The sequence below is a fragment of the Phoca vitulina genome, unplaced genomic scaffold (genome assembly GCF_004348235.1).
Source record: "Phoca vitulina isolate PV1807 unplaced genomic scaffold, GSC_HSeal_1.0 scaffold38, whole genome shotgun sequence".
NCBI lineage: Eukaryota > Metazoa > Chordata > Mammalia > Carnivora > Phocidae > Phoca > Phoca vitulina.
The window spans coordinates 4,247,075-4,260,323 of record NW_022589741.1 but is presented as its reverse complement, the minus strand read 5'-3'; the positions used below and the strand labels follow the sequence as shown (position 1 = coordinate 4,260,323).

Here is a 13,249-nt window from a genome sequence, read left to right as displayed (position 1 = left end):
ATCAAGCATTTTGAGCACTACTGAGCCCATGCCCAGACCCTGTCTACTCCGTGCTGTCAGTGGAAACCATCTCACTCCCTCAAACCCGGCCCCAACAAACACTAGCCTCTCTGCACCTCTGAACCTCACGTAGCCATGGCAAGAGTTGCTGATTTCAGGCAGACAGGAAGACCCACGTAACAATGTGCTTCTGAAGTGGACGAACCATTCCCATTTGCGCTGGGGCATTGCTAACATCTGAAGCTTTTCCCTGTGCTTTTTCTTCCAAAAACACTCTGACTCCAAGCACTTGGTGTAACTTTACCAAAAATTCATTTGAAGTGAATTATATATGGTCCTGAATAGGCTTTGGGGGACACCAGAGGCCTTTTAGCCAACAATGCCTAGAAACTCAAGTCCAAGAACCAAGAACCAGTCAATAGCAACCTAGGTATTGTTATTATTAGGTTACAGATCCTCAACTATAAAAATTATGTTATTTTAGGGGCTTCTATAAGCCTATCTTACCAGATACAGCTGGAAAAACATGGTGCATGAGAGACTGAGTAATGAGAATTTAACATATGCCAGTCTGCATGACGATTCCTTACGGGCAGCTCTAGATATGCATATACATCATTCACAAGTAGCTGATTTCATATCTACATAAAGTGTGTTAACATGACTGAACAAACTTTACTGTTACATGGATAAATTGGCCCCAGCAGTGGACTCAGTTTGAGGGTCCTCGAGGTGGTGAATGAAGAACAGACACGGGTATTATATACAGATGAACAGAAATCTTGTCAGAATACACTGAGATAGTGTGCAAAATTCCTTTCTCACACTTGAAACCTAAGTATTACTGTCCTGCCACCTTTCTGTTTCCTTCCTTTGTTCCTTTTCCCTTTCATAAAAAAAAAGTCAATGATACAGTCAATCTCATGTTGTAAAATAGTTTCAGTTTTCTAAAGTAATGAGTCCTTTTTGTGGGTGGATGTAGGCATGTGTGCATGTGTGTGGCTGCATGTAGATATTACGTGATTAAAAGGAGTGACATTTTGGAAGGGCCTGGAATGTCGAGAAGTTTGCATTTTTATTTCCAATATGTTGTGACCAGAACACAACTTCAGTCAAGTGCTTCATTGCATTCCCATCCTTATTAAGAAATGATCCTGTTCAATGGTTCAACTCGTCAGCATGACAGTATCTTGCTGCCCCTGTAAGAATTACCTAGGAAGCCTTCAGAAATACAAATTACTGAGCTTTACACCTGCAGAGATTTGGATTCAGAAGGTGGCAGGTGTGGCCTAGGAGTCTGTATTTAGAAAATCACTCTAGGTAATGAGAATAAAAGCCAGATTTGGGCATCACTGAAGAGCATTCAAATAATCCCAATTACCAGGAATAAAAGCAAGTTGACTAAGAGAGTAGTATATTATTTCATTTGTAGTTATTTTGAAAAGCTAAGTATTCTGGGCTTTGTAGCATTATTTCTTTCACAAGTTCTAATTTTAGCTTTGGTCTCAAATTTACAGTCTGCTTTTGGAGCAGGAGACTTCAAACTTAGTAGAAACAGAAGTCAACACCAATAAGCATGGGGAGAGACTACTGCTCACTCTCGGGCTGTGAGGCAGAGTAGGCCCAGAGCCTTTTTCTGAGTTGACCAGCAGAGCTGTGCAGAAGCTCACAGTATTTACCGATCCGCACCGCCAGGCTGTGAACTACAAACTTTGGGACAGAAAAGTGAACGTCAAAGTGACAGCCTGATTTCTGAATGCTTTGATTTTTATGTTATAAAGAAATCACCAACTTAATACTTAGTCTCACTCTGTACTTCTCACACTGAATTGTGCATTCATCTAAAAATGATTTCCTAGCAATACTTTATTACAACCTTTCAAGCAATAATTTAAGCCGTTGTATGATGCCATATAAAACCTGCACTTCTGTGCTCTTCATAGAACCTTTAGGGAAATAGAGACGTGTTTTATACAGCAATAATACAGCGGGTGTGGACTTTCAAAAGATAGTCGTGACTCTCCTACAGCAAAATGAGCAAGTGATAACTTGGATAAAAATTATCTGAGCAAACGACATGGTTCATCTATCTCAGAAGCCATTCATTTGCACACATGCTGTAAAGTAATAGACTCCCATCATGTTATTTCTGTTGGATAATTTAAAAAATACCTATCATAATAAGATTTCTATTCCTCTGAAGAGATCTGTGTATGTAATGTTGCCCAGACTTTCGGATCTTTGTAGAATATAATAGTGAGGACTATTTAAGGATGGATAAATGAGGAAAGGTACAGCGTAGGTTGGATGAGTTGATTGAGAATGTAGGCTTTGCAAAAATATAGATGGATCTTGGAATAAGTTAATTCAGTTCTTGCTTTGGTAAGGTCTTAGAAGATGCAAGAGTAAAGATGAAAAGAGCTCATTACTACTGTTTTCTATGATAGCAAATATTTAGTAAGTGTAATAGTGTGGTTGGACATCATCTGTGGTATAGTTAATAAACATCTGGAAACGATCAGGTAGCCATATTGGAAATAACGTGCTCTTCTCAACTATTTTGATGAAAGCACTAAAGCTTATATATTTCAAAATGAGTAATTCATATTTTTAACCTTAAAATGTAATTTTAATCAAATATAGCATAGTCAATAATAATCAGTCCTTTATAGTTAGATTACTCCTCCATCATTTAGCATAACATAGCTCAAGGCAGGTGGTAAACTTATGTTACAATGAGGAATTTCTAAACATCAGATTGTTATTTAGCAAAGTCATATAAATTTAGGATCCATTCCTAAACCTCTAAATAAGATTACAGCTCCTATTATTGCCTCTCCTCTCTGGGTAAACGCTCTTCTAATCATGAATCTGAATACAATTGGAGTGGTGGGTGGGTTTGCTGCTAGTTTACCTTCCTGTTAACCATTGCAAAACTTAAGGTAGCATCCTTCTTTTCACAATTTAGAAAACCCCCCTGTAAAAAATCCAGCAGCATTGTTGATTCCCTGAGAAAGTTTTTGATAATTATCTTTTTGCATATCATTGGATGCTGAATTCTTAATAAACATGCTTTTCATTGTTAACAAATAATGGAAAATACTTAATTTGAATCTATTACAGTGAATTTATCCTTTCATTTAATTCATCTAGCTGGTGATCTGATCATTCTAAATATTAGGCTTATGTACTGTTGCTTATTATTTGAAAGCAGAAAAAAAGCAAGCCTAAGTAATAGCTTGTTTCTGAGTCTTGATGCATAGTTTAAAAATAAAGGAATCAGTTCATATTCAGCCTTCTTCTGTGGCCTTTTCACTATTTGGAGATAAAGAGGGGATTCTACTAAATCTATTTTTACTGTGGTCTATTAAATGTAATTAAATATAAGTAGGACCATAATGCATTAATTGGGGGTACTATCAGAAATGTGCAGAATTGCTTCTTCACACCACCCCACTTTTTAAAGACAAGCCTCGTATTTTTCTGCCTGGCAGTTGTACGTCAGACTCAGGACCCAGGGACAGATGGAGAGGGTGGGATGGGCCAGAGCTTTAGAAGAGATGGAGCAAAAAGATTTAATTTTTTTCTGCATGAAGGTATAGATACTCTTAAAGGAGAGGCAGTTTCCACAATAGACACATGTGGTTTGATGAAAACCAGATGACTTATTTGACTGCTGGTCATTCTTATTTTAACAAGAAAAGAGGAAAATAAGATCCTTCACAAGCCATTTTCAGTTTTCCTGGGAGGTAATGTCAGCCTCTCAGCAGCTGCACAGATCAGTGCAACTGGGATTAGAATCTCACAGAGTTATAGATAGAAACTCTCTGAAGGTGGCAGGTAGAACTAGTCTTGGTTACCGTGATGAAAGTAAATGAAGATGTCACAACATCTGGACTGAAGGAACAAAGGAGGCCAAATAGCAGCTCTGCCAGAGGTCACAGAATAGCCTGCTAAAATTAGCACCAAAGAACCAACTACCAGTGTGCAAGTGATATTAAAACATTTTTTTTTCCCGTTTATAACACGCCTGGCTGAGCTAACACTCAGTGAGAAGAATACAATATGATTTTACACACCCTTTTTCTGTGTGTTCTGACATTATAGAAATGATATCTTTCCCTAGTTGGGAAATTTAATCACAAAGAATGAAAAATACCCTGTGTTCTAAAATCAGTAAGATCATTTTTGGAGCCATACTCTATTCCATATTCTTCTCCACATCGTCCTCAGCTGGGGCTTGGGCTGCTAGCAGAACAAGTGTTGGACTTCAGATAGAAGCCTTTCGGACCCCGAGCCCACCCAGCTCCTGCAGGGAGGCTGCAGAGTTGGAGCTGGGAGGAGTCACCCCAGCAGGGGGGCGTTCTGCAGGAGAGAAGAGGTATGCTTGGTCTTGCGAAATTAGAAGCGGTTAGATAGCTCTTATCTACACTGAAAGATGTTTCACTTATATGTAATGGGTTAATTCAGACAGAGATTGTTTAGAACAGAAAAATTTTTAAGGGAGTAAACAAATCTGAATCACTTTTCATCAGAATTATCAGCTAGAAAAAGAATGTAGGACAAAGATTTGCTGTCTTGAAAGAGTCAGCTTACATCCCAAAGTCAGAATGCTAGACCCTTTTGAAAGCTCTCTAAATGTTATCAAGTTCTTCAGCACTGAGAAAGAAAAAGAATTTTATTGGTGGATTCCTTAAGGCTTTATCCCCTGGAAATAACATATAATCATAAAATGCATTTAAATCATTTTTTTCTCTATGTTTTCCATTTGTGACAGAAAAGATACAGAGGAGGTCACAAAAACAGACTTACAAATTGTGACATTAAGCTGTGGTTTGCGAATTTGGCAACATCCTTTTACTTAAAATACTAAGCTGTTTTTAATGACATAAGGGATAAGAAGAATAGTCAAATAATACTGTATTAAGACTTGTTCACATTAGGATTATTCATATCCATATTCCTATTATTCTCAGAAAATCTAAGTCAAAGCTAATTTATATTCAAATCATTTGAACAATAAATATAAATATTCTACATCACCTCTGACTAACAGGAATCTATACATGTCTGAACCCAATGAGATATCAAATCCTAGAACTGCTCTACTTTTATGGTCTCTCCTTTATGCTCAATATTGCTAACTTTCAAGACCAGCAAGAGAAGATAGCTTTCTTCTGAGGGTGGGGGTGATCTGGATCAATATATTTATGTATAACCACTTAAAACATTTTTTTTTTTTTTGCTTTTTTCACTCAAATCTCCATGAAGTGAAACAAAATATTGGAGTGGCCAGAAAGTTTATCAACAACATGAAACCCCACTTCCAAATTTTATTGGTATAAATTACCATGTTGAAATTAAAGCCAAAGCTTGGCTTGGAGTCTCAGATGAATTTTTATATTACTTGACTACAAAGAACTATCAGGAAAAAATTAACTCTTATGGTAGATCTCATTCTAGCCAGGAGGATCTCAATAACCTAGATGACTGTATAACTTTCTACACTAATTCAGAGAGGTGTTTTTAAAAATTCTTTAATTTTTGCTCTTATTGTACAGAGATGATTAGTGGATGACAGTCAAAATTATTATTCCTTTTTTAAATCTGTTTCAACTGTCATCAGGCACTTGTAAAGTCCATCCCTTTCTTTGTTATACCACTCAATGACCTGGAATAATGAGACCTCATTGCTTTTACTTTTGATCCTTAAAAACACTTTATTCCCTATCTAAAAGAATCCTCCTACTAACATGCAAATGGATACCTATGCAAATAGGTATCCTATTTTATGAGCATCTATTAAATACTTGTGGCTGGATTCAGCTGGACTGCAGGAAAAAGGATAGCAATAGGGAAGATGAAGAGAGACAGAAAAATCCAATTTTGCCTACATTAAAATTATGTCTATAGCCCAGCCCCATTAACCCAGAAGAAAGCTGAAAAAAAGAACCTGATTATAATTTTTAAATACAGTGTTCATATTTAACAGAATGTCAAAGTTCATCATTTCAAAACTTTGATAAACAAACTTTAAAAACATGCTCATCAGAATGAATCTATTTAAAAGTACAAGAACTTCTTGCCTTATAGATGCCCCCCGCCCCACCCCCATACAGAATTTGTCTTCTGTTGGGAATATGTGGTACTATGTCTTCAGTCAGTATTTGCCACACGTCCTCACTAAATGCTAGTATAGTCTTTATGATAATGAGAAACAGTGAAAGGGTCCAAATCTCAAGTGTGGCTATAACTTGAGCATCAGTAGAATTCGATATTGTTTCTGAGGAAGGCTCTTGGCAAGTGTAAGGGGCATGGCCTCTGTGTCCAGGTGTTGTGGGCAGGAAACTAATCAGGCCCTCAAAGGTGGCCAGCATCCTCAGCTTCTTGCTTTTTTTCTTTTCATTCTTTCTTTCTCTCCTTCCCCTTCCCCACTTCTTTTCTCCTTCCTACCTTCCTTTCTTCTTTTCTTATGAAAGATGTGATAATAGTGTTTCACTATTTGGCTTCTATTTTTCACTTGCACATTACTGAGCACAGTGTGGCTTCAGGAGATAAGAAAAACAAGGTGCACTCTTAGAGATCATTTGGGGATGGAAATGACTGAGATAACTGAGACGCTGGCTTCTCAGTTCACAAAATGGGAGATTAAAATACATCTATGTTCTTTTACACTGAATTTGAACACTTTCTCAAGAAGTATCAGGGTCAAGCTTTTCGGACAACCTCCTATTTTTGCCCCACAGACATCTTCATTTAGAAAATCCTCTTATTTTCAAATAGTAAATTTTTATTTGGGTACCACACTGCTCATCACTGAAATAGAAAAGAAGCTTCTTCCACTTGTAAGGACATTGGTTTTTAAAAACGACTTTCCAGTAAGGCCAATGCTACTTGATTTTACTGGGTCTTTATCTAGAGGTGACCGTTATACTGTCCTGCTTCCTGTGTACCCCTCTGTAACTTAGTTTGGCATAGCATGGTGTTTGGGGTTCTTTTTTGAGGGTCTGAAAACATTTGCCATCAATTTTGCAAGTCTACTGTATTGAAAAAGCAATATACAATGTATCCCCTATTTTTAGCTCTCTGCCTTTGAGATCCTAGTGTATATTCAGATAGCTGTTTATAACCACAATTTCCACTCACTCACCAGAATTAACTAATTACCATGCTCTTCAATACAGACAGACACAGGTTGGATCCTTTTCAAGTCCCAATTCAAAGCCATTTTTTTTTCCCCAGGGAAAATTCAATCATTTCTAGCAAAGTATTTTATTCTTGAGGGAAAAGAAGTGAATTATCTTATTTAAAAGAGTAAAAATGAAGAAGACATTATGCTTTTCATTTTAGGTATGCTCAACACTAGAATAATTTGAGCAAGTATTGAATAAGATTTAAAGAATCTTTAATCCCTGAACTGAAAATATTTTCATTTTTTGTTAGTGTATTAATAATATAGTCAAACTCCTTATCAAGTAGTCTCCATGATGTAAGTTTGTGTTAATTAACAGAAAATTATATAGAAATAATACAGCTTTTGTATTTTTCTGGAAAGATATGCTTCTGTAAGTCAAATATCTTTGAATTTTGGTTCTCACTTCTCATTTAGACTTTTTTTTTTTTTTTTTTTTTAGTACATCTCAAGGGTCTTCTACTCTAACAGATCAGGTGGTCAGTACAGGGAACGATATGACAACTTCAGAAAAATTAAAAACTTGAAAAGGGTAAATTTCAATGTCAATTGACATTTATTTCACACTGACTTACTGTGAAATTGTGAAGAAAGAGGCAGCTACTATATAAATTGACACTTAGGAAAATACAAAGTACTTTCTTCCTGTGATTTCCAGTGTTAAGAAAGCCTGTGTCTTGAGATAATACAAAATATTAATACTTGTTTGCCTTTAATGCCTTTACCATTTTTATTTCTTGACGGAAATATGTTTAATAATCACTGTAAAAATAGTATAAATATGGTTAAGGAAAACGGGAGAAATTAAGATCATATGTGAACAGCAGTGGCCCACAGTCCTATTTTCTCCATTTTGTTGTTCCTGCTGAATTGGCATCTAAGGCCCAGACTGGCAAATCACTGTCTAATCACTGTCTCCTTTAAGAATTTGGAGATAAGCAAAAATTATTCCAACTGTGTGGACATTAATTCAGCCATCCTGGCAGGTTTTGACTACCACGAAAATCAGGTTAGGTTCAAATTTGAAAAATGGACCATGGAGAGAAAGACTTTCTTATTTTTCTTAGAGATGGATAAACAGCTTTTCCCTTATTTAAAAAAAAAAAAAAATCTTCCTCGGGGTTTGGCCTTGGAAAAACTCTGACGTTTTCTAACATCTGCCTGTAACTCCATTATAACTTTGGTAATCAAGTCACGGAACTGTCTCATTATGCTTTTAAAATGTACCGATTAAGTGCATTCCAGAAATAACACATATCATTCTTCATTTCAAAATCAACCTACCTGAATTCTGACTCTTCGACTGTGAGTAGCCATTTTACAAAACCAAAGGGTCTCATTTCCCAAAACCATACTTTAGATAAAAAAAAAAAAACAACAAAACACCAAAAAACAAAACTTGCCTGTTCATTTCAGTGTATAAGATAAATAGCCAGTGCATTTCCATCAAACATTCTGGCACTCTATAATCATCGATAGGCTTCCTAACTCAATAAAAACACATAGTTATAATGTGCTAGGCCTTCATTCGCTTCCTCTGCATGGGGTAGGTTTTTTGTAATGAGATACCTTAATTATTTTAATCCTTTGGCCAATTCATTTGCTGTAATTTCATGGGTCTAAATTTTTGGTTTGGCTTGCAATGTAAATACTATTGTACATCTGCTATTTTGCTATCAGATTATTCTTTGTGAGTCATTTCTTTTAAAAATCTAGTTATCAAACTTAAATTACACTGTCATTAATAATATCAGGTAAATATACTAATATATCTGTAAGGCATGGTTAAATTGCATATATTTTGAAATGTCAAGCTATTTTTTTTAAAGATGAATGCATCTCTTAAACCTGTACCATTCATTAAAAAGTTTCATTTGTTTCATATTATATTTTAAAATATTTTCCTTTAGTAGTACAGGTTTAGAGGACCTTTTTTGAATGAAATGATAAAATATGCCTCATTTCACTAGAATTTTAAGAATACTAGTACGTGTAAAAGTATATAAGCACTTACAGGATTATAAACATCCACTGTATCTTCTTTGGTTTTCATGTAACACCACTTTTTACTCATGTGATTATTTTTACTTGTAATTATTCTAAATCACACACAGTGTAAATAGCATGTTTCGTTATGAAAAATGTCTTTGTATTTACAGACTGCAGAATAAGGTAAATTTGTATATGAAAAATGATTGGTGAAAGCCTGGGGTTCTTATAAAACAAAGTGGAAATGACAGTTCTGTGTTATAGTTACATAATTCATTACAAAACTAAGTCATGCATTTATTTACTTTCTAAGTCCAAACTGTCACTTATAAAATATTTAAATCAATAAATGATACCAAAAAAGAGGAGTCTGTAGATTCTTTTTAGCATATTCTTTCACACCGAGTGACAATGACTAAAAATACGAATGAAGAGTAAATGAATGAATGTTTTCAATGCATTATCATTATGGCTGCAGATGATGTTAATGACACAACTATTTATTTTTACAATATGAGATCTCTTAATTCTCTTACAAAACCAAACAGCACAGGTCACCATTTCTATAGTTTTATGCACTCTGAATATATATCACACAGAAAAGGCATGATTCACTTGTCTTATGGTCAGTTTGCTTTCCAGAAAGGACAGAGAAATGGGATCATTTTACTGTCATTATTAAATGTCAACTGAACACCCACTGGGTGCTTCATCCAACCATTAGATTAGATGCTGCCCGTACCTAAGACCATTTTAATCCCATGTTCCTATATTTCTGCAGTGAATATATACAAAATCAAGTTAGCTTTGTTACTGTATTGGCCCTCTCCCCCATAACCATGAGATCTCAACTATACAAATCTATTTCTAGCTATTTCTAGCAGTTCCCAAGGGGGTGTCGGTCCTTTGTCCACCAACAGAGCTGTTCTCATCTTCTGTCCTAGTCTTCTGATAGACATCTGCTGTTTTGAGGTCATGCCACTGAGAACTACTTTTCTGAGCCCGTGACACTAAGGAGGCAGAAAAAAGAGAAAGTGTGTACGCACACATGCACACATGCACGTGGGATCATTCCAACGAAAACTTCCTCAGGAAATAGAAGAAAGTTCCTGGGTGTGCAGCGGGGCTGGCTACACCTGATGAGCCATGGGGCAGCCGTCCGTCGTTGGCCATGTCTCCCTATTTATTTAAAACAGAGCTGTGGAAAGAGCCAAGATGTCCATCAACAGATGAATGGATAAAGAAGATGTGGTATATATATACAATGGAATATTATGCAGCCATCAAAAGGAATGAGATCTTGCCATTTGCAACGACGTGGATGGAACTGGAGGGTATTATGCTGAGTGAAATAAGTCAGAGAAAGGTATCATATGACCTCACTGATATGAGGAATTCTTAATCTCAGGAAACAAACTGAGGGTTGCTGGAGTGGGGGGGGGGGGGGGAGGGATGGGGTGACTGGGTGATGGACACTGGGGAGGGTATGTTCTGGTAAGCGCTGTGAATTGTGCAAGACTGTTGAATCTCAGATCTGTACCTCTGAAACAAATAATGCAATACATGTTAAGAAAGAAAAAAAGAAGAAGAAGAATGTAGCAGGAGGGGAAGAATGAAGGGGGGGAAATCGGAGGGGGAGAAGAACCATGAGAGACGATGGACTCTGAAAAACAAACTGAGGGTTCTAGAGGGGAGGGGGGTGGGAGGATGGGTTAGCCTGGTGATGGGTATTGAGGAGGGCACGTTCTGCATGGAGCACTGGGTGTTATGCACAAACAATGAATCATGGAACACTATATCTAAAACTAATGATGTAATGTATGGGGATTAACATAACAATAAAAAAATTAAAAAAAAAAAACCACAGAGCTGGAATCTTTCAGAAACCGTGCCTATGACAGTAGCCATGAGGGTGTCTTGGTTCTCTAGTTCTCATGGACAGAGACCTTCTAAACAAGTTAATCATGGTTTAAAGAGGGAGCAGGTTATACGGTTAGCTTATGGCAATAAGAAACATCTTTTTGATTGGCTGTTATCCAATGGGGAAGGGGTGGAGTGGATTTGGGGAGGTTGCCATAATGGTGCAAAATATCTCAGGGTTACTTAGTCTCCTTATGGGTCACCAAGAATCTGCAGCGTCTTGTACACATCTGGCGTCCCGGTGCGGCCAATTAAACGTATTAGAGATGTTTGCATTTGTATTTCAAAGTAGGACTCAGCTGCCCTGTTGAGATGTTGCATGGAGGCTGACACTTCAGGATGAAGGACAGTTTCCAGCGTCCTTCAGATCACATCATGTAGGCAGCCTTCTGCTCTGTGCATGCACACCTCTGTGAGCAGACATTATATAATGTGAGGTTTTCTGTCACTGCTAAATCATACCACTTTTAAATTATTAACTGCACTGAGGGCAGAGACTTTGGGACAGAACCTACCATGTGAAGAGATATTAAAACCTTAATCTAAACAGATTTTATTAAAACCTTAATCTAAACAGATTTTATTAAAACCTTAATCTAAACAGATTTTATTAAAACCTTAATCTAAACAGATTTTTTAAAAAGTTCTCTTCCTTCTTTCAGCTCATCGTCTTTCAGCTAGGAGTCCTGCATGCTCTCTCTGGGAGGAGGTTCATGCTCAAGGGGATACTGAACTTGAGGGAACAGCTGTCCCTATATGGCCAGAAGGCTGAGTTTTCTCAGGATCACAGGTGAAGCACTTCATTATCAAGATGCCTTATTAAGATAATGTAACTCTGAGCTTATTAGTGCTAATGTGAGACAGTGAGAAGTGATTGAAATGCTTAATATTAACACTTTCAAATATAGAACAAGCTTTTCAGCTAGTGAGATGAAGTGAAATCTTCAATGAGACTGCTGTTCTCCCCAGACTCCTAGGTAGGAAATATTTAAACGTAGGAAATATTTAAATGGCCAACTCGTCCAGCCCCTACCTCCAGTCAGGATGACTCAAACCCACTGGGCATCTTCACAGTGGCCCCAGACGCAGGCCTCCAGCAGAAGCCAACAAATCCCCCCAACCTCGCTGGTCCATTCCTGCACATCTTCATACTCAGGAGGGGTTTCTTCAGAACCAGTCTACTTTTTTTCACCTGAGTAAATTCTCTTCTAAAGTTTCCCAGATGAAGAAGGGCTACAGTTACTAGTAAATCTGGACTATGTGCTGGGTCCTACTGTATATTCTTTAATTTACTTATCCTCATAGTAACCTTACCAGGTGAGCATTATTGTCAAAAAAATAGAAAGACAATGGGCAACATTTCCAAAATCACTTGATAAATTATAGAGCTAACCATATGATTTAGTGCCCTTCCCTGTATTTTCCCAACACTTACAGAGGGGCATTGTTTTTCCTTTTCACATTTTTCTTCATTTTAAAATCAGCTTCAATTTTCTTCACCTTACATTACAGAGCCTCCATTCCAGCACTTGAATGTTATATGCTAAGTTGTTATCATCCTCCGGGCTCTTCCTTTATTCATCAAATAGTGACTGAACATAAACTTTGTGCCTGAAACTGTACTAGGTTCTGGGAGCATCATGGGTAAGCAAAATATACATGTTTTGTCTCATGATGAAGCTGAGTAAATGGTGGAGGAGACAAAGATTCATCAGAATTGCATAGTGATTCATAATCAAAAATTGCAAATAATATGGAATGGAAAACTTACAAAGTGCTGTCATAGTATATAATAGAGATGGGGAAATACATCACCGAGGATGTAAATTTTGAGCTGAGAACTGATGAGTGAGTAGGAATTCTATAGAAAATAGTAGGGGAAGATCTCTAGCCCTGGGATAGAGGAGACAACCGGAAACCACTCTTCTAAAAAAAAAAAGGGCTAGAAATGAAGGATAAGGTAGATAGCTTGGGGAACAAAGTAAGAAGATGAAGTAGAAGCCCAAAATAAAAGGAATATGTGAGCATGCAGAAGTCTGACTGTGGTGTGGGATGGGGGGAAGGGGGAGGGGAAGCTTGGAGAGGTTCTTTAAACAAGGGACTTTAATACCCAACAGGCATGAGGATAGGCCACACGGAAATGGATAC

At 37.1% G+C, this 13,249-nt stretch overlaps 1 protein-coding gene across 1 annotated transcript in view; it reads left to right on the top strand.

Moving 5' to 3' along the window:
• The window catches only part of GUCY1A2 (guanylate cyclase 1 soluble subunit alpha 2), a gene marked incomplete at its 5' end in the record, with an annotated part of 323,383 nt that extends 310,624 nt beyond the window's left edge, over nt 1-12,759 (top strand). The window contains 2 exons of the mRNA XM_032427729.1: nt 11,764-11,891; nt 12,614-12,759. Of these exons, the coding sequence (XP_032283620.1) occupies nt 11,764-11,891; nt 12,614-12,716 (231 nt within the window). The remainder of the gene's footprint in view (nt 1-11,763; nt 11,892-12,613) is intronic.
• Nucleotides 12,760-13,249: the final 490 nt, after the last annotated feature.